Raw genomic sequence first — 25,718 nt, forward strand, 5'->3', positions numbered from 1 at the left:
GGATTGATCGTGTGTATTTTTTTCTTAAATGACTTGTTATCGACACGTGGTCGGGGAGTCGTATCAATACCTGACGTTGCACTCCGAACCTGCCGTGTACCTAACCAACACGCGAACGTATACTTTTGTCTTTTGTTGAGCGAGTGCTCCTCCCCACCCCCTTTTTCCTGTGTTACTCCGCTTTGGCGGAAGTAAGCCGTATCGCTGAGGCCTCATCCTTCCAATGGCGACTGCAAACAGGCTGAATAGAAAGCGGGAGCAACCGTGGAGGGGGCCAGAGCTGTGTAACTGAAATTAAATAAATATATCATATTCTCTGTAGCCATAAAGTTAGCGGAAAATTTGTTTCAACTCTCCAAATCACGGCCGTTTCAATGGCCAAAAATCGGAACATTTCGCTCCTTGAGTCGGGTAAGCCGTTGAAGTAAAGCCAGTTGAAAAGCTTAATATTACAACGGTGTCGCTCGTGTTATAATTGATATCCCATTTGCTTTTCCGGCTGTTAAATGTTCTCCCCGTTCATTTCAGAGCTCTATTACTTGATATCGCGTTTTCTCACAACGGGTCCATGTCGGAGAGCGGCTGAGGTGAGCTGGCGTGCTTTGACTCTCACACTGTTGTATTTCAAAATAGTTGGCTAGCCACTTGATAATGAGTTGAGTTGATGGAGACATTCTCATCTGAATCGTGTGTTTTTTAATCCTCTGCAGGTCCTTGCGAACGAGCTGGAGGAATATCAGGTATGTATCCCAGCTGTCTTTGCCTTTAACAGCTAACTAGCTGCTACCCGTTGGTGTTGACTGAGTCCGGGCATAAACTTGTTTCACTCAGTCGACTTTTAATACCCCGTTACTCCTTTGACATCACCCGGTTTTTTTACTAGCTTGATGTGGAGCTGCTGGCGTTTTCTGTTCTGACTTCGCTTTACCAAACTCTCTTTTCGACAGCTCTTACCCGGGAGATTGGACTGGCTTGGAAATGAGCACCCGAGAACATATGAAGATGTGGTAAGCTTTAACTTCGTGTATGTTGTTATGCACTATCGGCGGTTGTTATTGTCTTGTGACGGGGGACCGTGCGGCCACGCTCCGTTCTTGTTTACGGTCTTTGTTCTTTTTTCCTGCTGGGTTACTGTTGGAAATCGTCGACTTGTGGCTTTGCACAAGGTCAAAACTCGCTCTCAGTGGCTACATTTCTTACTGTGAAGTGTTGTGTGGTGCAGAAAAAACGACATTTAAACACTGAGTTTGATATTATTTAGCCCGACTGTTGTACCGCAGATAGGGTGGGTAGTTTGGCTTCTCTCTTGGTCGAGACAGCTTCACTGGCCAATCAGAAGCCGAGATGCGCTGTCTCTGCGTTAGTTCGCTTTCGAGATGCGCTGTGATTGGTCGATAAAAATAAGCCACGCCTGTGAGAATAGGAGTTCAGAAACCTATCTTTCTCCCTGTTTGTCCATCTGTTTAACATACATTTACTTTATTTACTGGTTATCAGAATTACTGGCTATTCATTTTTAAATGGTTTTATAAGTGGTCTGTTTTCACTGTCATGTCCATACAATGATTTATTTTATGTTATTTGTTTGTTTGCTTGCACTGATAGGTTGCAGCCAACAGACATATTGCACCAAACCACTTGCTACAGATATGTAAGCAGATTGGACCACTTCTTGATAAAGAGGTGCCATCATGTGTCCCAGGTGTTCATTCTCTCCTGGGATCTGGAAAGCAGTCCATGCTTAGGACTGCAAAAGGTGAGCAGTCTTCAAGAACTTTGTGTGTGGTGGACGTTACTCAGAAACATATTTAGATCCCATTATTATAAAGGTTTGGATGGTATACTGGTCTGTATGTACACCATAACTGACAGTGTCTGTGTCAAATAGTACTACTACTCGCAATCAGCAGAATCGTTCTGTGAACTTTTGGTGTTGATTTTCAGACTGTGACAGCGAGAGGTTTAAAGCTTCATCATATGCAGCCCTTCACCGGGGCAGACCACCAGAGAGGCCTTTGAACTGCAAGAAACCTCCACAGCTAGGTAGGCCTGACCTTCCTCTGTATACTTCTCATTGGTGTGAAGTGAAATGGATCAATGATATGCACACATTAATAACTGGCTCAGTGTAAGTTTAATACAGCTCGGGCTGCAACAATTCTTCGAGTAATTTGATAATAAAAAGTTCTTGACACGAATTGTTTGTGTCAATGCTTTGTTTAATACATTGGCTCTGTAGTGCACCATTGTCACCATGGAAATGCAAGAGTTCCACCGGCATTTGTGATGACAAATAGACATGAAATAGAAATATGTTTAGGAGCAGTGAATGAATACAGAGTCTGAAAACATTAAGCCCACACAGTCCCCAGTTTTAAACAAAAAACTGGTAAGAAAACAGCAGCAGTAATGATGATGCTGACATAGTTTAATGTGGAGTCGTTACCGAGACGCTGAGCTCAGGTAGAGTGAAAGAAAACGTGTTTCTAGCATCCAAAACAGCAGCGCTGTTCCTGTGATCAACATTAATTCCGTTACTTGGAAAAAGTGAGCAGGACACTTTCCTAAAAGCATCTAAACAACAAACCCCGACTCGAAAAAAAGCAAACTGTAGCTGCTCCATTCGCCACTGTTTTACACAGCGAAAAATCTGTAATAATCCTCCAGAAATTGTATTAAAACATGCAGATGAGCTGATAACTTAGTCTGATAGTGTGTTTAGATTTAAATTATACAGCTTGTTGAAGGCTGACGCTAGCTGCCCTATTTTATATTGAAGCGATACCTGCAGCAAACAGGGGTGAGTCTAAAGTGGGGCATGAGGTTTACTAGATCACATTAATTTCAAGGCTTTTGTAACATTTTTCAGATTGAAGGTGAAATAATATAAAATATTGTGTTCATAAATTGCTTTACAATTTAAAAATTAAAAAAATGCAAGCTTTTTCACAAGCCAATAAAAATGTACGTGGGCCACTAAAACTCTGGACACTGAATAATAATATTTTTTATTATTATTATTATTATTATTATTATTATTATTATTATTATTATTATTATTATAATTATAGAGTAACACCATATGCATCTACACCATCATAACATCTGTTTTGAGCAGCTCAGAAACTTTCCATCAAAGCACAGTGCAAACTTCAGAATGCTGACATGCTCGCTTGTCTTCGTTGCAGCCACCACATTCTTCTTTAAAGGCTTACAGGCACAAACCCACTCTTCGCTTGACTTCACACGCAGAAACACACACATGCACAAAAACTCATAAACATGAAAACACAACAAATCTACCTCATCCAGGAGATAAAACTCTGAAAGAGAGTACTTGAGAGTATTTATATTTTTCAATTAAAGAATGTTTTCTTTAAAAAATTACATTTTAATATGGGACGTAAAAACAATCACAGGGTGTAGATTTTTGTTTTATGACGGATGTTGTGTGTAGTTAAACTTTAAATAATTGGTTTCATTTTTAGAAATTACAATGAGCAGTTTATTTTGAAAGACCTTATTATTGCCCATTAATAAGACTAAAGTATTTCTTATCTGATTACTCGATTAATTGATGATTACTTAATTACTAAAAATAATTGATTGCTGCAGCCCTAAATACAGCATTTAATTTTCTTTTGCTTGACAGGCTTACACCCCACCACATTGTTTGCCATGATGTAACGAGCTGTTAATCACAAGTCGCCATTTTTAAACGTTTAAGTGGAATTATCATTTTACTCATGCAATTCGGTGCATTTCTGATTATTCCTGTTTGATCCTGGAGCTGGGCCATCTATTTCTTTTATGCTGTCATAAACAACCTTGTAAATCCCATTCCTTCCTCAGGACAAACAACACACACATCAAAAATACTAGTGAAGTAACTCTTTACCAAGTTACATTTGTATAAATTGTCATCTAAAATCTGTCCTTAAATTTTTAAAGCTCTAAGACCTTAAAGCGAAAAAGAAGGAAAAAAAAAAAAACCCTTATGGAGAACTTCTTGTTTCTCATAGTTTGTTTCCCCTAGCAACATATAAAAACCAGATGGAGCAGATTTAAGAAAGGAAGTGATTTTGTTCTTGTTTACGAATCAGTTTTGAATTGGGAAATGGAGTTTAATTTCAAGCTGTGTTTGTGTAAATAAAGCCTATGAAACTGAAATAAAAAATGTAAAAAAGGAAAGGTGAAAGCTGGTGAGACAAACTGAAACCTGACTTTTATTTGGTGATGTATCTAAAGGCTTATATTTTCCTTTGTGTTCATCACCCTCTGCTTCTGCCTTACTGTATTTGTAGTTTATTTACAACTCTGTTTACTACTATTTTTCTGATTGCATGCTGCCAACAGTGAAGGTGCATCGAGGGAGAGAGCTGACCGGAGCGCAACGCTTCAGCTCCATCTGTCCTGTCAGCAACTATGAGCACATGCGTCTACATAGGCGGATCCTGGGGCATCTGTCTGCAGTGTACTGTATTGCATTTGATCGCACTGGTCTCAGGATCTTTACAGTAAGTTGGAGCTTGTCACTCTTCTCAGAATTAAACACCTACTTTGTAAGAATAATAATCAGCGTTTTTCTGCATGAAAGAGCACTCAGATTGCACCCACTGTACATGCATTGTTAATATTAGAGTGTTAAGTTGCTTGTGCCCACCTTAACTGTGTACCCCAGATTCTTCTTCTCATACAGGTATACTAAAGCATATGCTCTTGTTTTTGTTTTTAAGGGCTCAGATGACTGCTTGGTGAAGATTTGGTCTTCGTTTGATGGAAGGCTTCATTCAACGCTGCGAGGACACTCTGCAGAGATCACAGACTTGGCAGTTAACTATGAGAATACGCTAATTGCTGCAGGAAGCTGTGACAAAACCATCCGTGTGTGGTGCCTTCGTACCTGTGCCCCCGTAGCTGTGCTGCAGGGACACAGTGGATCCATTACCTCCCTTCAGGTAAAGGAGCTTCAGTCTTTATATTATGCTGTTTGTTTTAAATGTGGGTTCATCCAGTGCTTTATTTGAAGACAAAATCCTCAGGGAATCACGGTGTGTAGGGCTGAACGATATATCGCATTTGCGATAATATCGCGACATGATCAAGTGCAATTTTCTGCGATTATAAGGCTGTCCAAATTACTACCATATCCCAGAATTCATAGCGCGGCCCAGCCAAACTCCAGTTTCCAGCAATGGCGGCCGCTACTAAGTTTTAAAATTACTCATACTAATCTTTCTGGGTCACAAAATAAACTTTTAACATATTTTCAGGCGAGAAAGTAGTTGTGTAAACATCAAATATCTGCTCGGTTTATCAAGATATCCCATATTTGCAAAAGTGCTTCGACGTTTTCAGAGGCGTCTGCTACCCACCAGCTCGACAGCTAGCCGGGAGCTCGAGGGTTACTGATGCGGCCGAGAACGGCACAACTCCCGGCACATCATTTTCAGATCACCGCGGAGTTTCGCTGCTCGGGTTAAACGTAATATATAAGTCACTTAGACAACCTAAAAATGTTATTGTTGGGCTTTTTTCAGTGTTTTGTTTGTTCGTGAGTAAATCGGTTTGGCTGAGATTAAAGTTATTAGATTAGATAAAATAAAACTTTATTAATCCCCCGGGTGGGTTCCTCCTTGGTTTTCACACAGCTGACTAAACGTCAAACAGAAAACTTATTAAACAGAAGTATGAGACAGTCGAGAATTTACACCAGTGTCTGGTTATATTTTAGATAGCAAGAAGCAGACGGCCGAGTTTATTAAACTCCACCGAGACAGCGGTGACGCTAATCAGAACTAGCCTTCTGATTAGCTAATCAGAAGGCTAGACCGTCCAATTTCACGCCTTTAAACTTTAAAGGCGTGTTTGTGTGTGTGTTTATACAATTGCTATTATGTTTGCACTTTATGTGTAATGTTACTGACTGCAGAGATCAGTAAGATGTGTGTATTTTTTATTTATTAGTTTTATTTATTTAATATTATTTTTTAATTGAATGACTGTCTAGTAGTTCACAGATGTCGAAAAACTGAGTGTGGTAAAGCCACTGATTTTTTTTATGTATATTTCTGCAATCTGCACATTGCACTGACTTTCATTTTAATGTTTACACCAGGGTTCCTTGTCAGCACTTTATGCTCAGATGTTTGTAAGCTAAAAATAAACTATTGTGTATGTTCAAATATACTGTTGTGATTGAAGAAGTTAAATAAAAATGTCAGTCATCAATTCATGCATCACCTCATGTCATCATAACAGAGGTCTGTCTTCCAGGAAAGAACAGTTTAAAATTAATGTAATATAGTATTGGCCATACTATATGATGTATTGCTTGTCTTTGTTTAATAATACAGAAGACAAAGACCTTAAAAAATAATCGCATATCGCATCGCAATCGCAATATTGGGGCAAAAAATCGCAATTAGATTATTTTCCATAATCGTTCAGCCCTAACGGTGTGACTGTATCTTTTGGTTTGGTGTGAGATTCTCTTGTTACACTCTGTGACCTAAACGATTGTTGTCAGAAATAGACCGATTTATGGCTGTGTAGTCACGTCCTGGAACAGAAACTGCAGAGCGTAAGTTGCACCTGGATCGCTCTGGCAGTGCACCAGATTTTGTGCATCAACATTCGTTGCTAGTAGGTTTAGCCCATTCTTTTATCCTTTGTTTTTCTCTCACAGTACTTAATAATTTAAACAGTCCTTTCTCCATGGCCAGAATTTAACATAAGCACAAAATCCATTTTAGTTTCGTCCATCAACAGTTCAGTAAAGTTTATTCAAACAAGATGGCTGTATCTTCAGTGTTGCAAAATGCACTGCTGGCTTTAAATGTTCATTGAAGTTAAATATGAGCATGTGCATGCTTTTCCAAAGTAAATGATAAACTGATTTCATTAATTTCTTTAGATTTTTCTCATGTGTGAATGTTGTGTAGTGGCACTCTAAAATCACACAGTTGTACATATTAGTGCTGGCCGATTCATGAAGAAAATGTTCTGAGTAAAACACCGGTCATGATCTTTACTTTTCTACAGTTCTCTTGCCACCTTCTTTCTCTATAAAAGCATTTTTTATTTCAGTGAGTTAAGTTTACCTGCCATGCAACTGTTTTTAATGGCACAGAAACTCCCTGATTGACTGAAATGAAACTGTACAAGTTCTGGTTTTATGTGAAAGATAATGGTTCATTTGGTCTTCTCTTTACTTCAGCTCCTCTTCACCCCATAGCTATGTGTAGAAACAGTACTGCGTGATACTGGGAACGTATTTACTGTTTAGAGTCATTTTCCGTGCTCTGTCGCCTGTTTTTCCTTTCACTTAAAGATGTCCTGAAGCCAGTAAGAGCATTTCTGGTCCAGTCAGTCTGAAAATCATTGTTGGTGCACACCAGAAAATAAAATTTAACCTCGTCCTTCTTAACCGTTGGCTCAAGATCAAGATTTTGTCTTGGCCAGTACAGGGGGAGAAAAGGTTAATATTCACCTTTCTCTGTGAAATGCAGGTTTCGGTCTACATAGACTGACTCACTGGCTGGAGTGGGGTCTGATGGGTGGTTTTTCTTGTGGTTTCAGTTTTCACCGTTTGCCAAGGGCTCCAAACGTTACATGCTGTCCACTGGAACTGATGCTACTGTCTGCTTCTGGCAGTGGGATGCCAACAGCATAAACTTTAGGTGAGTGCTGTATGTTAACTCGGTACCCCTTGAAAGCCTCCCAGGAGTAACCCTCATAGCTCCGCTCTGAACCGAGAGGTTTCTGTAATATTTCAGGCCTGTTTCTAGAACAAAATGACTGGGTGTGCGTCAGACAGTAGTGAGGGTGGTCTCTGCCTCTGCGGCTGCTCTTTGCAAAAACACGGAAACTATATTAATGGTTGTCAAACCACATGCTTATTGAACACTTGATAGAGCATATCACAACTGCCACAAGACGAGAGGCAGGGCACACCCTGGATGGTCGCCAGCCTGTCTCAGGACTAAGAGACGGGTGTTAATCTGAGTGCGAATGGGTAATTTAGAATCACCAATTAACCTCAAAATGTTGGTGGCAAATATTCTGTCAAAGCATTCATCCCAAATCAGATGCGTAATCCATTGATGAAATGCTGTTGAACACAGTTCAGCTGGAGCAGTAAACTAAGACTGCTAAAGAAGAAAAAAATAAAACTATTATAAATGTATTAAAGTACAAAACAGTTTAGTTTCTGTGTGTGTGTCGCTTCCACCGAGGCACAAACAATGCTAAGCTGTGCAACGCCTTGTACATAGGAGTGGGAATAGTCATCCATTAGAAATTATTATTCTAATGGAAATTAGCAGTAGGGCCTAAGGCGTAACTGGAAAACAAGTCACATTGGGCTTAAAAGGTTTTTAACTCCCAGTGTTGGCTGCTGGTGTATTGCCATTACATCATCCTTTATACTGGCGTCTGCCTTGTCTTAAAGAAGCTCAGTTAGAAAGCATATAAATAAGAAAATTTGTTTCTTTGATTATTTCTTTTTAACAATGCTTCTTGGCAATAAATCTTATACCACTGGGAACGTTGATTATTTCCTTTTAAGTGGTGCCACATTTTTGGGTTGAACAGCAGAGTTGAGTAGGTGGGTTGCGCTCATGAATAACTTGTCAGATGTTTTCTGCCAATGCTAAACAGCTTATTCTTGTTTTGAACTTCTGGTAACACAGGTGCTGCCAATCAGGTGTCTGATTGGCAGCACCTGTGAGCAGGGACCCTGCTACAGCAGTCGGTTGGTGTCTGCTCCAGACATGCTACATTTCACTAATCTGGAAACTTCAAGCTGGTGTTCCACAAACCAAGATGCAGCATTATTTGGAGTACCTAGTACCATCTCCAAGTTGAAGGGCAATTTACATATAATGGGTGATGTCAGAGAACATGTGGAGGAATGGTGTGTTCAGCGATGAATTGAGATTCTGCCTGCGGCAGGTGGATCGTTTGTGGGGTCAAAGTGTGGAGAGGATGTGGAGAATGCAATTGCTGATTGCAGCAACGATAGGTTAACAGCTTTTGGTGAAGGCAGTGTGATGATGTGGGGCGGCATCTCCCTCACCGGGGCTTGTCATCATTGGAGGCAATCTCGGTGCAGATAAGATAAGTTTCTGCATGCAGCGGCAATCCCACATCTGCGCTTTTTAGGACCAAACTATCCTCCAAGGTGGTGCTCGCCCCACACATTGGGATTTATTGCAGACTAACAGAATTTTTGAGTAGAGAGGATGGAAATGCCTGCCCTTAGTCCTGACCTCAATCCCACTGAAGATTTTTGGTATCATTTTGGGTGTGCTGTTCATACCAGAGTGACCAACACAACCACACTGGTTGATGTGCAACAATTGCTGGTTGAAGAATGAGATCCCACAGCAGTGTGTGACCAAGTTGGTGATTAGTACGAGAAAGTGGTGCCAGGTTGTTGTACCTGTCACCTTCCACATGCTACAGGGGTCCCTGTTTGTTAAATAAATAAATAGTTAAATTTCCAATATATCTTGTTTCTTCAGACTTCAATCATGTAATACAGTAAACAACACCAAACAATAGTCAACAGCAGAATAAGCTGTTTGGCCTTGATGCTCAACCCACAAATGCAACATTAAAGGGGGAATAAGCAGGCTTTCCAGTGGTGTAAGATTTATGAGAGGAGGCATTGTTACAACAAAGATATTACCCACCACACACAGATCTCCTTCTGTTTTTGTGCTAAGTTTAGTTGTATTCTAAACCTTGAACGCCTGTTTAACTGATATGCAAGTATGTTGTTGTCTCTTATCTGACCAAAACAATGGCAGGGTGACATCCGACCCGGCTGTAATCTCGTCTGTCATCCAAAATGTTGAGATGCTGGTTGGTTTAGATGTAAGTTTGACTGTCAGTTTATGTTGAAGGACAGGGCAAAAGGTAGACATGAAATATAAAAACGAAAACATCATTTCTTTAGCGTCTGCTCCGAATTCAGTCACGTGTTCTATTTTGGATGAAATCAGTGATGTTTTCTTCTCTACTTCCAGCGATCGACCGCACAAATTTACAGAGCGGCCAAGGCCAGGTGTTCAGACCGTGTGCTCCTCATTCAGTCCAGGTAACCAGACATTTATATGTTGAGTCCCTTTTCCTGCCATTTCTCCACTGTCTCCTCCACCATCCTGTAAACAAAGTCTAGAGCCAAAGCAATCAATAAAGAGCTGCTAGTTTTTAATGACCTCTGTGCTACTTCATGTGTCTAACTAAAGAATTATTTAGTTATTTTATTGTTGTAATTTTAATGGTTGTCTGGAACAGGTCTCTTGTGAATGAGACATCGAGTCTCCATGGGACTACCTGTATAAATAAAGGTTAAATAAAATAAATTAAGTGCAACACGCCATTTCACGTTACCAACTTTTTTCCAGGTGGGATGTTTTTAGCAACAGGAAGTACTGATGATGTCATCCGAATATATTACTTGGGAAGTGGGAGCCCAGAAAAGATATCAGAGCTCCATGAGCACACGGTAAGCATCATCTGAAGAGCAAAACTTTATCCTTACAAAGGTTTTATTGGCAGAACTTTGAGCTGCAAATGCAAATTTGATGTAAGAATTTGTTGTTCTTCTCCTTTTGATCCTGATGATCCTTTTACATGTCTCTGGTTTCTAGGACAAAGTTGATAGCATCCAATTTTGCCACTCAGGTGAAAGGTATGATAAAAGCTCATTCTATTATTATTTAAAAATTATATCAAGTATTGCAGTATTCAGAGTACACGTTTAACTGAGTGGGATGGTGTGTAAAGTGATGGTGCCTGGTGTTTGTCGCTGTCCCGTGCCAGGTTTGTGAGTGGAAGTCGAGATGGAACAGCACGGATCTGGAAGCTCCACCAGCGGCAGCAGTGGAGGTGCATCCTGCTGAACATGTCTGCCACTATTCCAGGGTGAGTCTTTGCTCTTGTGAACCAGCGTGGACGAAAGTGGGTCTTATCTTGGTGAAGATGCCTTCTTGATTTTGGTTCTGTAATAGCACAGAATGAGCTAGATTCTCATTTGGAATAAAAAGTGCCCGATTTGCTGAACGAAAAGGAAGCGTTTGCTGCCTAAGCTGCTCGGAGGAGCTGTCGGAGCATGTCCAAGTAAACCAGGTGCTGACGGCAGCTGAGGAAACCGTTTGCTCAAATACTTATTTGTTCAGTTGTCGGCTTGTATTGGCTCGGTCATCTGTTTGGAAAGCAAGTCGCCAACAAAGGTTTTCTTTATGTATATAATTATACATACCACTGAAAGAACTTGTTTGCTGAGGGGTAATACTGATTGATGTATTTTTTTGTAATTACAGGGTTGTTTTATGAATAAGTTTGTCTGGTTCAGTTGTATTGTGTCCCCAGGATTAGGCTTTGTGTTGTCTTAGGTTGTGTATAGCTTCACTTCCTTACTATAGGCTAGTTATTCCTGGAGAGTAACCAGTGGAAATGGAGGACAGATCTTATGTTTGTTTTTATCTGCCAGTTAACGCATGTTCAGTATCAAACTGGGGAGGCTTTCAAACATTCAGGCTGTGTTTCGCTGTACATACCGGTATGTATATAATTTAAAGCACAGTTCTTGCACTGGCAAAAAATTAGCTGCGTAAAATCAAAGTCTGCCTAAAAGAAGCCACTTTTCAACACTTTCAGGCGCCTATTTATGGATTTATTTTAAAGCGTTAAAATGAACTTTTAATTTCAGCAGTCACTAGAAGAAAGAAAGCCGCATGCATTGAATTACCAGTAAATGCAGAATGTGGGTTGGCATTGTTTTATTAAAATAAGCAAGGACTTACCTGAATGAGACTCATACCTCTAGGTATACATGGTGTTCTCGGTTTGCCAGCAGAGCATTCCTCTGGACAGATTGTTCCGTGCTAAACTAGGTCTGCTTCCAAAATTCAGTCTCTATTCTGTAGCTCATGCAGAATTTATATGTATATGAAAACATGAGCATATATTTAAAATGTACAGCTCCTGTTTACCAAGGTGTTCCGATGCCGTGTAAAATGTAAATAAAGACAGAATTCAGGCAAGTTTCCTGTGCCGTGTACTCTCCTTTAGTGTCATGAGCACTGGGGTCAGAGCTCTGCTTTGCGTGTTTGGTTTTTATCTTGCACTTGCAAATGCAGCAACAAACCTGTGTGCACTGATGACATTTCTCAGAAGTGTTCCCTCGTTCCTTCTGTACACAGGATCTCCGGATTCTCTGAATCTTCTAACGATAGCTGAATAAATCCTCTAGTGTTTCTCATCATAAAACTGCAGTGTGTTAATTTTAAATCAAACCGTTTGCCCACATAATGGTGAGGCATAACACTACTTAATTCTGCAAAATTAACTCATCACACTTTTTTTCCCAGGCTTTTGTTGCCTCTGTCAATAACGGTTGTTTTCAGTTTAAAAACTCAATGTGATGTTTGTGCTATTTTCAGTTATATTTGGGGGTTGGGGGGCGGTCAAATGATTTCCAGGTAATTGCATTCATCTCAAACACATTTGCTTAACAAGTAAACGCTCCCCAGCTTTAATTCCGGGAGGAGACACAAATCCCTTTGGTGTTGTGCCGGGAAGGGCATCCGGAGTAAAGTCTGCCAAATCAAACATGCGGAGCTACCCGCTGTGGCAACCCCGTGTGAATAAGGGAGCAGCTGAAAGTAGCATATTTATATTCATCTTTTTTTTTTCTTTTTTAAAAAAAAATATCTCTGCATGTGTTTTTCAAATATCTTTTAAAAAACATTCTGTTTATCATCCAGCCTTTTTGTCTTGGAAATGACTACAAACCTCTCATGTGCCAAAGCCTGCCTTTCACAAGAATTTAGTGATAATAATCTGGTACTTTGTGTTAGAATTAAAATCTGGATTTCTATGATTACAGTGTCATCACGAGATGTGTCAAAGGGACTTTATAGATTCGTTTCCATATTACTTTTTTAGTATTATGAATAATTTGTTATTTGATGTTCGTTTGTTATTTTTCTCTCTCAGTGTTGAGCCAATGAGTGAAGAGGAAAGCTACTTCAAACCCAAAGTCACCATGGTAGCGTGGGATCGCCATGACAATACAGTCATCACGGCTGTTAACAACCATCTCCTCAAAGTGTGGAACTCCTACACAGGACAGCTGCTACATATCCTTAAAGTAATTGTGCTGCGTTCTGCTGCAGAGCTCATATTAATACTGACTATGATGTAACTGCCACAGATTCTCATTTTAAACCAGAGATCAACTCGAGTGTGCTTGTTTTTCAGGGCCACGAGGCAGAGGTGTTTGTCCTCGAACCTCACCCTTTTGACCCCAGGATCATCCTGTCTGCTGGCCACGATGGGAACGTGTTCATATGGGACCTGCTGCGAGGCACAAACACACAGCATTACTTCAACATGGTACGCTGACACAGCACTGCCTGAAGTTGGCTTTTATAGGATGGTGCACAGCGGAAAGTTGTTAACCCCGGCGGGATGGAGCGATAACATGATGCGCTCAGAGTGTGATTCATTCGCTATAACACTTAATTGTGAGGGACTGAAGGAACAGTGTAGTTGTTTTGGCCAAGGTGCATCTCTGCACACAGTAAGAGGCAAGTGAGCTAGATTCTTTCCTCCTTTACATCCTATAACAGCGGGAGAGCACTGACTCACACATGTGACAACGAATGATCTATGACTGCTGGGCAGATGTGGTTATAATGTTTTTATTCTGATGGACACTAAATTAGGGCAGTAGCATGATTATGATTAAAAGCAGTGTGCATAAAGTTAACCCTGAAAGCAGGATTTCTTCTATTTGGATACATTTTTTTTTTTTTGTGGTATTTTTTGTGCAAAGTGAGAGAAGGAAATACAACATCATTAGTCTTTCCCAGTTACTGTGAGGGAAGGATTTGTGCTGTTGTTAAAAATTCTCATTTTCTGACAAGTTTCTTCTATTTTGTGGTTTTTCATCCAGATTGAAGGCCAGGGTCACGGAGCTGTTTTTGACTGCAAATTCACTCCCGATGGTCAGCGTTTCGCCTGCACGGACTCCCATGGCCATCTGCTCATCTTTGGCTTCGGCAGTTCCAAGCCCTATGAAAAGGCAAGAAGAACTGTTGCATTTTGGAGATCGAGAAAATGGTTGAAATTTTACGTTTTGTGAGCAAAGTGAAGACATTTACTTATTTCCTGCTTCTCCTGGTCTCCACGCAGCTTCCAGATCAGGTGTTCTTCCACACAGACTACAGACCGCTGATCCGGGATGCCAACGGCTTTGTGCTGGACGAACAGACACAGCAGGCTCCCCATCTTATGCCACCACCGTTTTTAGTGGATGTGGATGGAAACCCTCACCCCCCACGGTAGACGTCACCTTGTTTTCATTATGCAGCATTACAGTCTTCGTTTATTGCCCAAAAGTTCAGATGTTTGAATGTTAAATCAGAGGTTCTGATTGCCTGAGAGCAGCATGACAAAGTTAAAATGGTTTTCCCTGGCCTGTCTTTGAATTCGACATTTTTCCTTGATTTTTAGGTACCAGCGACTTGTCCCAGGGCGGGAGAACATTGCTGCAGAGCACCTGGTACCTCAGCTGGGATATGTAGCCACCAGTAAGACCATAATTCTGCTGCAATTAGTCCATTACCTTAATGGAAGATTATATACTTTTAAATGTCACAGACCCATTTTCACTGTTTTATTGTCTCGATTTAAGACCATCTGAACTGTATTTACAGCTAAACATATCAAACTTGATGGTGTTTGACATGTATCACATCTTCAGGTGATGGTGAGGTGGTAGAGCAGGTCATCAGCCAGCAGACGGCAGAACCCGAGGAGGTTGCAGTCAGACGCAGCAGCCTTCTGGACGAGGCCATCCGACAGCTTCAAGAGCAACAAGACAGACAGAACCAGCCTGAGACGGGAGCAGTACCCGAAGGGCCAGCCGAGGCCCAAGGCTCTGTGTTGGCTCCAGCACCAAGCACACCGCGAAGAGGTATCAGTACACCATCACTGCTGCACTGGATTGGTTTTAGTAGACCTTAGAATTTCTCAGAATATCCAGAAAAGACTTAAAGTATTTGCTGACAGCGAGTATTTTTCACTTCAGTGTCCGTGAACGACCGAGCAGATGTGCAGTCACCCCCTAATGTGGGTCTTCGCCGCAGTGGACAAGTGGAGGGCGTACGACAGATGCACCAGAACGCTCCTCGCAGCCAGATGGCCACTGAGAGAGACCTGCAGGCCTGGAGACGCAGGGTGGTGGTACCCGAACTTCCACACAGCAGCTACAGGTACAATATGTGCCAAGATGTGTCATTGTTTATGGGAAAGATTTTTATAGTTTATAAATAAATGGAAACCAATTTTAAAAGATTGGAATCTATTGCAGATGTAGTGAATGTTGTTGATCGTCCAATAACAACGACGTGTGGGATGTTTTGATGTAGAGTGAAGAGTCACTTCTTGTAATAGGTATGTTGGCTGTAAGTCAGATGGGCAGGTTAAAGATTAGTATAGTTTGACAACAGGTAAACCAGGGAAAGGTAAGGGCAGATAACGAGCATCTCAGAAATGGCAATTCCTTTAGGTTTTTCAATCCCAGCAGTATTTTTTGCTAATCAACTGTATAAACGGGGACAGCATGATGGGGCTTGCAGCTTACTGGGCTTAAAAAGATTTGGTGTCACGGCCTCCTTACAAGACACCACAGGGCACCTTCAGAGATCCTGAGTGGATCGTATCTGTTTTGCTTCATGCTGGATAAAGATGTTCATAATGTTCTGGCTATGCAGATTTATTCAGTAGATTCCAATGTGTAATTAATTTGGGTCAATAATGAAAAAAATACATTTTTGTGTTAATCAGGTCTGTCGATTCAGAAAACCTAACAGGTTTACTCAGTCCTTTGGTCTGAAATATATAGATTGTTTGTCTGCTAACGAAGGGCCAGTTCCTCGTGGGAAGCACTGGGAATGACATGAACAGAAAGTCATGTCTAAACTTGGTCATCAGTGAGGTTTTCTAGCATTTTTCTGGGTGCTTATTTTGACGTGAATTATATTTTTCAGGGACCAGGAGGACGTTCGAGTAGCCAGAGGAGACGAGGAGGTGGTTCAGTACAATGTAAAGAAGAGGCGCATTATGTACAGCAGCTGTCGAGTAGGTTTCCTGTTTTTCCACCCAGTGAAGATGGTTTTAAATTTTCACAGCATTTAGTAAAATTTTACCAATTTGCAAGGGAATGCTGCAGTTAAAAAAAAAAAAAAAAAAAAAGTGCTAAAGGATCGAAGAACAAAAGGCACGCTATATATTGAGTGTCCTTTTGAAACGGTTAACTAAGTGATGAAAGTTGTTGTTTGGTTTTTTCATATCTATTTTAGTACAGCTTTATTTTCACCGATGCTGAATCATTCCCATCTGTCCCCCCAGGATGATTCAGACGATGAGCCTTCCACCGCGAAGCGAGCGCACAGCCGTGGAGATGCATTGGAATACATCGACGAATCGTGTGAAGAGGGAGAGGAGACGGCAAGTTCGGAGATGCACTCAGAGGTGATGCACTCTCCTCTTGATGAAAGCGCTCTTTACAAGTCGTCTCCCCCCCCCCCCCCCCCCCCCCCCCCCTCTTAATTGTGTGTAATTGTTTTTTTTCATCTCTCCAGGACAATGAGCTGGATGGTAGTGACCTGGATTCCTCTAATGATGAGGAAGAGTGGAAAACTGACAGCTCAAGGTGAATATACTTTATAGATCAGGGTCAACGGGCATTATTTTCCCCATCAGTCACTTTTCAGAGAAACAGGCTTTCCCTGGTAACCAAACATTTCCTGTATCAAAAAAATATCTACAGTAGCAATATTTGTGTAATTAAGTGTGTAGCTTTTTGTGGTAATCACACCTGCTTTTGATTGGACAGCCATACATCCAGCGAATACTCTGACTGGACGGCAGACGCTGGTATAAATCTGCAGCCCTCAACTCCACTGTCATCACGGAAACGAGTAAGGCGCAGACTCAGCAGCTCTGAAGAGGAGGAGGAAGAGAACGAGGAAGAGGAGGAAAAGCAGCAAAGTGATGAGGAGGAAAGACCTAAAAAGAAAGGCAAAGAGAAGGCAAAGAAGGCAAAGAACAAGTTTCCTCGGGTAAGGTTCCTTAATCCTCATTTATCTTTTTCTCTTTGTGAATCTGATTAATAACTGCTTAGACAGAATGACGAGTGTGAAATATTTGAAAATATCTCATATTAACTTGTTTAATGTTTTACATGTTGGTGCTTCAATCAGCGTCCAAAGCCCAGACCATCCATTAACAGGGAAGTGTCCAATGAGTTCAGACCATCGCCGTGGATCACTGATGTCATTCCCAGGAAGTCTCCTTTTGTTCCCCAAATGGGTGATGAGGTAAGAGGGTCATCAGCCTAATGCCTAATTGGAAAAGAAAAATCATACTCTCTCATTTATGAGATTGCAGTAGCCGACATTTCTGCTTAGTGCTGTTTATTTGAACAATTCTGCAATAAATTTGTTTAAGCTTTAACCCTGGATAAGGTCAAATGCCTTCATCACCACAAAACAACCAGTCAAGTTTATTTTTAAACTTTTTTTTATCAACAAACCAATACTTGTACTTAGTAAGTATACTTCATTTTATTGCAGCAATATTTAATAGTAAGCACACGGTGTGGAAGGAAATGAAGACTGTTTGGGGCATGAAATGTATAGTGGCTAAATTAAATGTAGTCTTGGGTTTTGGCTGAACACCATAAATAGGTCTTCTAGCCTAAAAGTACAAGATCGCGATTTGGTCTGGCAGAGCTAAATCCTTCAAGGTTTTTTGTCTTTTGGGGTTTTTTTTTTTTCCTTAAATTAAAAGGACAAGTACATTTACTTCTTGTGGTTTTAGTTGGCAGCCTTATACTTGTAGTCATAGTTGTAAAATCAAGAAATGATGCTCATGTCAACCCAGAGGGGTAGACTGAGGGAGGTTCAACCCAGCCAGGCTTTGTGTAAGCTGGCTCCACAAAACCTTAAACCCTACCCTGATACGGCCGTCATCATTCTCTTCTTTTTTTTCTTTTTTTTTGTGTACACTCTCATATAAAGGATGTTGCACATGTCACATGACTCTCTGCTCCGATCGGGAACGTCATCAGATGATGATAATACAATGGTGCTTAAAATCTAGAATCTAGTCTAAAATATAACAATAAAATGCAACACTGTTGCAAATAAGACAAGATTAATGCTACAGAAAATTGTTATTTTGGTCATTTATGGCCCGAGAACGGTTAAATAAGCATTTTGATTTAGTTAATTATTTCATTGCAGATTGTGCTCTCAGTACTGCTGCTTATTTCTAATGTAAAAAGCAGTGTAAAAGAGACTTTCCAGCTTTATTCCATACTTGGAATTAAGTATAAAGCAAGTATACATTTTCTGCATCACCAAACGCATACAGGCACTTTCCAGAGACAGTGTCATGCACTGCTTTAACTTTAACGTTGGTAAGGTTCACCTTAACAAGTGGCAAAGTTGCACCCCCTGAAAACATGATTGCATGAGACACATGTAACACTTGCACAAAATGCTGGATGTAGCAAAAATGCTACAAATGAAGTCATCTATCCAAATCGATTTAATTTAAGTTTTCTTTCTAATTTCTTTATTTAGCAGTTATTTCATATTCAGGCTGTACAGGGTTTATACACCTATGTACAAACATTCCCTCTAACCATCTGCACGATTTGTCTTTCAGGTGATCTACTTTCGGCAGGGACACGAGGCCTACGTTGAAGCTGTAAGTCGGAGTGAGCTGTACGACATCAATTTAGAAAAGCAGCCCTGGAAGAGAATGGAGCTCCGGGTAAGACGAGGAACAAACAAAATAAAGATCATAAAAATTTCCCAGTTGATGATGAGTTCGGAGGAATACATAAAATGCTAATTCCTGCTTAAGTTCTCCAGTCTGCATGTGTCAGTTACTATTTTCAGTGGTAATATGTAACTGCAGATTAAGTAGGAATCCTGCTGTGTGTTTTTGTAGGACCAAGAGTTTGTGAAGATCACTGGAATCAAATATGAAGTTTGCCCGCCAACACTTTGCTGCCTGAAGCTGACGCTCATTGACCACGGCACCGGCAAAATCACAGACAAGTCATTTTCTATCAAGTAAGCAGCTCTGTCCATTGGTGACATTCCTCTCTACGATAAAGCACATCAAGTGTCCGTGCTCTTCTTAATCACATTACCACCCGCTCGTTGGGTCAGTATTTGAATTTGACACATCATGAAGGAAAAGAAAATGTGTGAAATGTAAAAATACTGTCCACATAATTTTGATGATCCTGGTCTTTTTTGGAAAGGCTTTTCTTACTGTAGTATTTGTTAGTGTTTCCAGCATCAGCTTCACCACCAAGTCTTGAAGGGATTTTTGTACCTTCTTGTCAAAGTGACAGTTTTTCCTCTTTCTTGTGTCCCTGCAGATATCACGACATGCCAGATGTGATTGATTTCTTGGTGCTGAGGCAGTGTTATGATGAGGCGCTTCGAAGAAACTGGCAACCAAGTAAGCAAAGCCAAAACTGCCTGTTAGAAATGTCCTCTGCTGATCTGTTTAATGCGTTCTGCAGGGATATATAGACAGACTAAGAAGTTTGAGAAGATTTATTCCAGTTTGATATTGCTGGTTGATGTTTTTCTTTCTTTCCCTGCATTGCTATTTTGGTGATGTGAGAGGGGGAAAGGTGTTGTTGTTCACATACATGCTGTTTCCAATGATTCATCCGTGCGGTCACCCTCACAGATGGGTGCCAGGCTTCTTTCTTTTTTTCTCTCGCTCAAACACCTGAGTTTGATCGTATTCTCCTTGTCACAGACGACAGGTTTCGCTCGGTGATAGATGATGCCTGGTGGTTTGGGACCATCATCTGCCAGGAGCCCTACCAGCCGCAGTACCCAGACAGTCTCTTCCAGTGCTTCAAAGTCAAGTAAGAAACACACACTTTGTGGGGACAAAGTAAAATTCTTCAGATATTTTAACTATCAAAAGCTGGATATTGTAGATGCTGCCAGACAGCAGTGAGTGATGTGAAATTTCTAAGGGACTATACTGGGGTTGATTGAGACAGCATTAGAGGTGATGAGGCATAAATAAATCTATATAAATCTTCCTATAGTATTCAGTGGTTCAGCCGGGCTTTGTCCAGCATTGTTTGGTTGGTTGCTAACAGCCTTCTTGTGTTTCTACCAGGTGGGATAATGGTGAAACTGAGAAACTCAGTCCTTGGGATGTGGAACCTATTCAGGATGATGGTACTAAAGGCTGTTTACTAGCTTACTGTGGTTTAGTAATGGAGTACATTTCGCAGAGTTTGGTTAATAGGTGTCAGGGTGTATTGAAAGGGTTTGTCTTTGTTGTGCAGCCCCACAGCCGGAGACAGAGGGAGGTGGTATACCTGTGACCGCAGAGGAGATGAGGGAGCTGATGTACAAGCCTCTGCCAGGCGAGTGGGGTGAGAGGAGTAGGGATGAGGAGTGTGAACGACTCATCGCTAGCATCGATCAGCTCATCACTGTCGGTGTGTATGCATAAATGGATGTTCTTTGTCTTCCAGTTTGTTTGATTTCACCCACGTATTCTCTCCTTCATGTTTACTGACATGTTGTCGTCGTTGTCATTTGCTCACATCTGCCTGATCCTTACACTCGTTCTTTCCGTGTTTGTGCCACAGAGATTGCAGCTCCGTTCTCTGGTCCCGTGGACTTGGTCCAGTATCCCAGCTACTGCACCGTGATCGCCTATCCCACAGATCTGGGCACCATCAGACTGCGGCTCATTAACAGATTCTACAGGTCAGTTTCTACCAATCTTCTCCTCAACTTTTGGCCCAGATTTGTCCTTAAAACGTGTTCATGAAATGCAAAGAAGTGAGAAGTGGTGTGTAATGTTGCGTTTCATTTGCTCCGCTTTGGTAATCCACAGACGCCTCTCAGCATTAATTTGGGATGCCAGGTATATTGCACATAACGCCCGCACTTTCAATGAGCCAAGGAGCAAGATTGCCCACTCTGCAAAAATCATCACCAACGTCCTCCAGAAATTTGTCAAGTATGTGTTTCTGGACTTGTTTGTTTGTTCGTAGACCTTGTGATGATGCACGAACTGTAAGCGCAGAATTTCTAATTGTATTTCTTGCTGACACATTTTCTCACTTTCTCAGTAATCCAAGCTGCACAGATATCATGGAGATCTACAATGAAGTGGAAGAAATGGATGATGACGATGAGGTAAATCTGAACCATTTAACAACTAGTCTTTGTAGTTGGTGGGTTTGTTTTTCTTTTTTTCATGTACTGCTGCAAAAAAGTTTGTTAAAAGTAAATAATTTTTAAAAGAAATTCAAAAGAATCTTTTAAAAATTCAACCAAAAGTTGGTATGACTGTCCTTTGCAATTAAAACGCCAGAACTCGCACCCTGAGTTTAATTTCAAGTAAAACTGTACTTAGTGTTTTTATAATATGAGCACTCGAAGCACTTCTTGCTACAAGTCTCATTTATCCAATAATGCTTTTTTTTCTGTACCTATGAACCTATTTTAACATTTGCACACTCCAAAAAACTAGGATTTGGTATTTTTGCTAAAGATATTTTGACATGCAGACCCCAGAGTATTTAGGGAACCCGCTCTACCTCCTGAGCCACAGCCAGCCCACTCTGTTTTAGTGCGGTTTATTCATACAGATACACTGTATGAATAAACACTGTTGTGCACACCAAAACATACCGAGACCCTCTGTAGGAGGTGATCTTGATGCAGTTCCAGACCTCCAGATCAGGTCATTTATTGTGAGGTTGTGATGGAGTCTCAGTTTGACCCTACTAACTGGTGTATACTGGAAATAAATGGCTTCCCATAAGCTTTGCATCCTAAGATAAAGCAGAGTAGCAGATGTGCAGGGGAGAGTTTTGCCTGACACATAGGAGTGCAGCACCTTCTCTCTGTATTTCCATTTATTACTCCCACCCTAGATGTATCTGGCCAATAAGCAGACTCAGTCATCTCTTGTGGTTTGTAGTGATGCAGTTTGATTCACTTGGAGTTTTAACTGTATGAAAAGAAATTAAATCACAGGAGGAAGTGTGATTCATGAACTCATCAGCTGATTCAGACCAGCGTAAACAAACTGTAGATGTGAAAAACGCCTTGAGGTACAAGGTGTCTGGCAGCTATCAGAGTATGTGATCCCTGTGTAACGTGTCTGATCCTAAACAGTGTTCCTCGTGACTCTGGCTGGAAGTTTGAGGTTGTCATTAAAGGGAATTTCGAAGGCTTCCCCAATGAAAAGGAATCTAAAACAACAAACATGCTGGAAGCAACTCGCTTGTAGCACATCTGCCAGCTGTTCGCTTGTGGAAATTTCAGGATCTGGTTGCCTAGGGGATCCTGTAATGCATTTACCTAACAGGTCATATGTCAATCAGCAGTATCCTTCACTCTCATTGGTAGTCTCTTCAGTCGCGCAACTGAAAGTTTATCACTAGTGGTTATTTGAGCTGTAGTCGCTTCCATTCCTGTGATCGTGGTGAACGTCGCTGTGAATCTGTGATCCCGTTGTGTGAAAATGTAATTGTCATTGCAGTTGTCTGATTAAAGGTCACAGTCAAATAATTCAAATGTGATTGCTGCCTACAGGAAGAAGACACCGAAGCGCCAGGAACATCTGCTGGACACAGACTGCGTCAGGTAGATGCATTGGATGGGTGATCGGCATACCTGTAAAAACTGTTTGACATTTCAAGATTACAAAAAACAAAAAAAAACTGACAAGGGGATGATGAAACACTCTTTACATTCATTTTAATAAAAACTAACAAAAAGGGGGATTTGTTAGGTTGTGCCTCATGTCATTGAGTTGTTTCTCCCTGATATTTGCAGCGCTCTGTAGAAGTGCTGCCAGACAGAGATGCCTGGAAGGAACAGTGCAAGAGTCTGCTCAACTACATATTGGAGTGTGAGGACTCGGAGCCGTTCAGGCAACCTGTGGATCCTCAGAACTATCCAGTATGTTATCACGGCACACTACAGGCCACGCTATGAGCAGATGCTGTTTTCAGTTGTGCGTTGAAGTCCCTTTGTTTTGTGCTTGCCCAGGACTACCACGACATCATTGACACACCCATGGACTTTGGCACGGTGAAAAGGACCCTGGAGGAAGATCGCTATGAAAACCCCACAGAGCTGTGCAAAGACACACGCTTAATATTTGCCAATGCTAAAGCTTACACACCCAACAAACGCTCCAAGGTAGGGAGGGGATGTTCACATTCTCTGAGCTTATTAGCGATTTTACATTTTGGCTCGCCCGCTCAATCTTCTTTTGCTCTGTTTTCAGATTTACAGCATGACCTTACGGCTCTCTGCCTTCTTTGAGGAGCGAATCAGAACAATCATATCAGAGTACAAAACCGCTGTCAAAAGCAGCAATAGGCTCCGCCGCAGTCAGAGGTTTCGCAAGAAGATACTGCAGCAACAGCAGGACCACCCCGACACCAGGTCTGAGTGCTGCAGCTCGCCTGAGACGTTTCACTTTTCATTTGCACGTTATCGGTCTGAGTTGAAGAGTTTCTTTCCCCCTTTTTTTTTCCCCCCAGTCAAAAGAAGGCTGCAGTCAAAACTCAGGAAAAAGTGGAGTCCGTGTCAGTGACCAAAACTACCTCAGCCAAAGTGTCTGTTCCTGAGAGAGCCAGGAGGAGTCGAAGCAGCAGCTCAGGTCACAGCTCCTCAGAGGACGACTCTGGCTCTAAAGGTGCTTCATCAACATCAGGTACAGACATCAGAGCATCCCAGAGGTCATTTGTTACCATCACAATGGATTTTGAGCCATGATGATGATATTTGGATTTAACATTTTTGGATTTTTTTCTATTTTTCCCCAAAGAGTTTCTTCTGGTTTTAAGACCTCAAAGAGGATCATTTTGATCCCATGGCATTTTAAAAATAAAATAAAACCCCATCTCTTATTTTAGGGCTTTGATAAAATGTGTTTATTCATCATATTCTTGGTGTTTGCTTAATTAAAGGAGTAAATTAAATATAAAATATTTTTTTTTAAAAAGAATTTTGATGTTTGTGGGATAAAAGGGGGGGCGGGGAATTTTATGACCACTAGATGTTACAGTCGCTGATACGGGACTGTAACATCTAGTCCTTTTTACTGAAACTGCCGGGGACGTTAATTAGACCCCATAGAAACATTTGATTTACGTTAATGAAAAACTATTGTTTTCCACACATTTTGATATGAGGGCTGTTGTAGCATAAGAGATGGCATCGTTGCCTTTGCTGCTGTTGCTGCAGGATGGGTCGGGCTTTGATAGTGTTTAGTTTTTGTGATCTGTACACCATCCACTGCAGGATAAAACTATACTTTGTGATGGTCCTCAACACGCCATGCTAGCATGACTCACTTCCACCCCTAAGTGTTGGTCATCGATGCACCTTGAGACCAGTATTGTGCAATGATGCAATATAAAACTGGGCCTAGTCTAGTGCCCGTTTCTTTAATTTTAAATGCACTGTTACTACTACTACTATAATAAACTAATTAAATTCTTATTTATTTGTTTAAATCTCAGAGTCTGACAGTGAGAGCGAGGTGAGTGACTCGGAGGAGGAGAATCATCAACGTAGACATAAAGGAAGAGTAACAAGAAGGAACCGTGCGAAGCAGAGGAAAAAAGGTTAGGACTGAAGTATTTATCCATAAATGTTTCACTCTTATATTTTATTTGTTTATTGAAAATTACATTACAATTGTGCCCCTTGGGGCGACTGTTGTTGTGATTAGATGCTACATAAACAAAATGTAATTGAATAAAATATCCTTGGATATATTGTTGCTAGTTGCTGAGAGCGACAGTGAAGAAGAGGAAGAAGATGATGAAGAGGAGGAGGAATTTGACAGTGAGGGTGAAGAGGGAGAGGATGGAGAGGCGTCGTCCACTTCAGATCGTCGCTATCCCAGCAGGAGTACACGGCGGACCAGAAACAGCGCTGCTGGGGACAGAAAACGTGCAGGTAACACAAGTTCACTGCCTTCAGTCTCCGACCCCGTGAGATACAAAAACCCAGCGCCAAGTGTGCTCACAGACCTTTGTGAACGGCTTGTTTTCAGAGTGCAGAGCGGAGATGAACGGTCACAGCAGCAGGTCGTCTCGCAGGGAGAGGCGTCCCCGCTGTGACTCTGACAGGGCCACGTCTCAAGGCTCCGAAAGGGAGGAAGTGACAGTTCGCGGGTCGCTAAAAAGAAAGACTGCTCGGGCAGCTGTGAATAAGATGAAGCTCCTTGAAGCATCTGATGAAGACTACCAGGAGGAGGAGGAGAAGCCGAGGAGGAGCAGTAGCCGCCTTCGCCACACTGTCCGGGTCAGCAAACGCACGGCGGTGCTCAAGAGCAGCTCAGAATCAGACGAAGAGTCAGCAGCAGGTATTAATTACTCTTTAAAAGTCTGTGAATATTATTCAGACAAAGATTTTTACTCAGTTATGTTCTCTTCCTTCATCTTTTAGCTTCCCAAAATACAAAGGAATCAGGAAGTGAGTTTAAGGATGAGGAGGATGGCAATGACAGCGATACCTCATCGTTCTCCCAGAGTAAGCAGAATGGAAACACAAAGAACTCCAAACAAGCTGCCAAGATTAAGAAAAATGGTGAGA

At 41.4% G+C, this 25,718-nt stretch overlaps 1 protein-coding gene across 1 annotated transcript in view; it reads left to right on the forward strand.

Annotated features, from left to right (window-relative positions):
* brwd1 (bromodomain and WD repeat domain containing 1) overlaps window positions 1-25,718 on the forward strand; it is a 28,436-nt gene continuing 2,718 nt past the window's right edge. The window contains exons 1-43 of the mRNA XM_086261198.1: window positions 1-411; window positions 529-587; window positions 711-740; window positions 948-1,007; window positions 1,606-1,756; window positions 1,945-2,043; window positions 4,357-4,517; window positions 4,737-4,958; window positions 7,582-7,682; window positions 10,035-10,105; window positions 10,416-10,516; window positions 10,662-10,702; window positions 10,834-10,935; window positions 13,012-13,165; window positions 13,276-13,410; window positions 13,973-14,101; window positions 14,212-14,360; window positions 14,533-14,609; window positions 14,783-14,995; window positions 15,110-15,293; window positions 16,071-16,161; window positions 16,432-16,554; window positions 16,665-16,735; window positions 16,919-17,144; window positions 17,286-17,402; window positions 18,757-18,864; window positions 19,045-19,169; window positions 19,484-19,566; window positions 19,876-19,987; window positions 20,251-20,312; window positions 20,423-20,578; window positions 20,732-20,852; window positions 20,983-21,108; window positions 21,221-21,287; window positions 22,695-22,745; window positions 22,938-23,063; window positions 23,154-23,306; window positions 23,395-23,555; window positions 23,654-23,826; window positions 24,638-24,742; window positions 24,906-25,079; window positions 25,177-25,488; window positions 25,572-25,712. Of these exons, the coding sequence (XP_086117324.1) occupies window positions 375-411; window positions 529-587; window positions 711-740; window positions 948-1,007; window positions 1,606-1,756; window positions 1,945-2,043; window positions 4,357-4,517; window positions 4,737-4,958; window positions 7,582-7,682; window positions 10,035-10,105; window positions 10,416-10,516; window positions 10,662-10,702; window positions 10,834-10,935; window positions 13,012-13,165; window positions 13,276-13,410; window positions 13,973-14,101; window positions 14,212-14,360; window positions 14,533-14,609; window positions 14,783-14,995; window positions 15,110-15,293; window positions 16,071-16,161; window positions 16,432-16,554; window positions 16,665-16,735; window positions 16,919-17,144; window positions 17,286-17,402; window positions 18,757-18,864; window positions 19,045-19,169; window positions 19,484-19,566; window positions 19,876-19,987; window positions 20,251-20,312; window positions 20,423-20,578; window positions 20,732-20,852; window positions 20,983-21,108; window positions 21,221-21,287; window positions 22,695-22,745; window positions 22,938-23,063; window positions 23,154-23,306; window positions 23,395-23,555; window positions 23,654-23,826; window positions 24,638-24,742; window positions 24,906-25,079; window positions 25,177-25,488; window positions 25,572-25,712 (5,260 nt within the window). The 5' untranslated portion in view covers window positions 1-374. The remainder of the gene's footprint in view (window positions 412-528; window positions 588-710; window positions 741-947; window positions 1,008-1,605; window positions 1,757-1,944; window positions 2,044-4,356; window positions 4,518-4,736; window positions 4,959-7,581; window positions 7,683-10,034; window positions 10,106-10,415; window positions 10,517-10,661; window positions 10,703-10,833; window positions 10,936-13,011; window positions 13,166-13,275; window positions 13,411-13,972; window positions 14,102-14,211; window positions 14,361-14,532; window positions 14,610-14,782; window positions 14,996-15,109; window positions 15,294-16,070; window positions 16,162-16,431; window positions 16,555-16,664; window positions 16,736-16,918; window positions 17,145-17,285; window positions 17,403-18,756; window positions 18,865-19,044; window positions 19,170-19,483; window positions 19,567-19,875; window positions 19,988-20,250; window positions 20,313-20,422; window positions 20,579-20,731; window positions 20,853-20,982; window positions 21,109-21,220; window positions 21,288-22,694; window positions 22,746-22,937; window positions 23,064-23,153; window positions 23,307-23,394; window positions 23,556-23,653; window positions 23,827-24,637; window positions 24,743-24,905; window positions 25,080-25,176; window positions 25,489-25,571; window positions 25,713-25,718) is intronic.

Source organism: Aulonocara sp. 'chitande type north' Nkhata Bay, linkage group LG14, assembly GCF_057382095.1.
Source record: "Aulonocara sp. 'chitande type north' Nkhata Bay isolate Kocher_YH1m ecotype deep benthic linkage group LG14, A_spYH_male_GT1.1, whole genome shotgun sequence".
Classification (NCBI taxonomy): domain Eukaryota; kingdom Metazoa; phylum Chordata; class Actinopteri; order Cichliformes; family Cichlidae; genus Aulonocara; species Aulonocara sp. 'chitande type north' Nkhata Bay.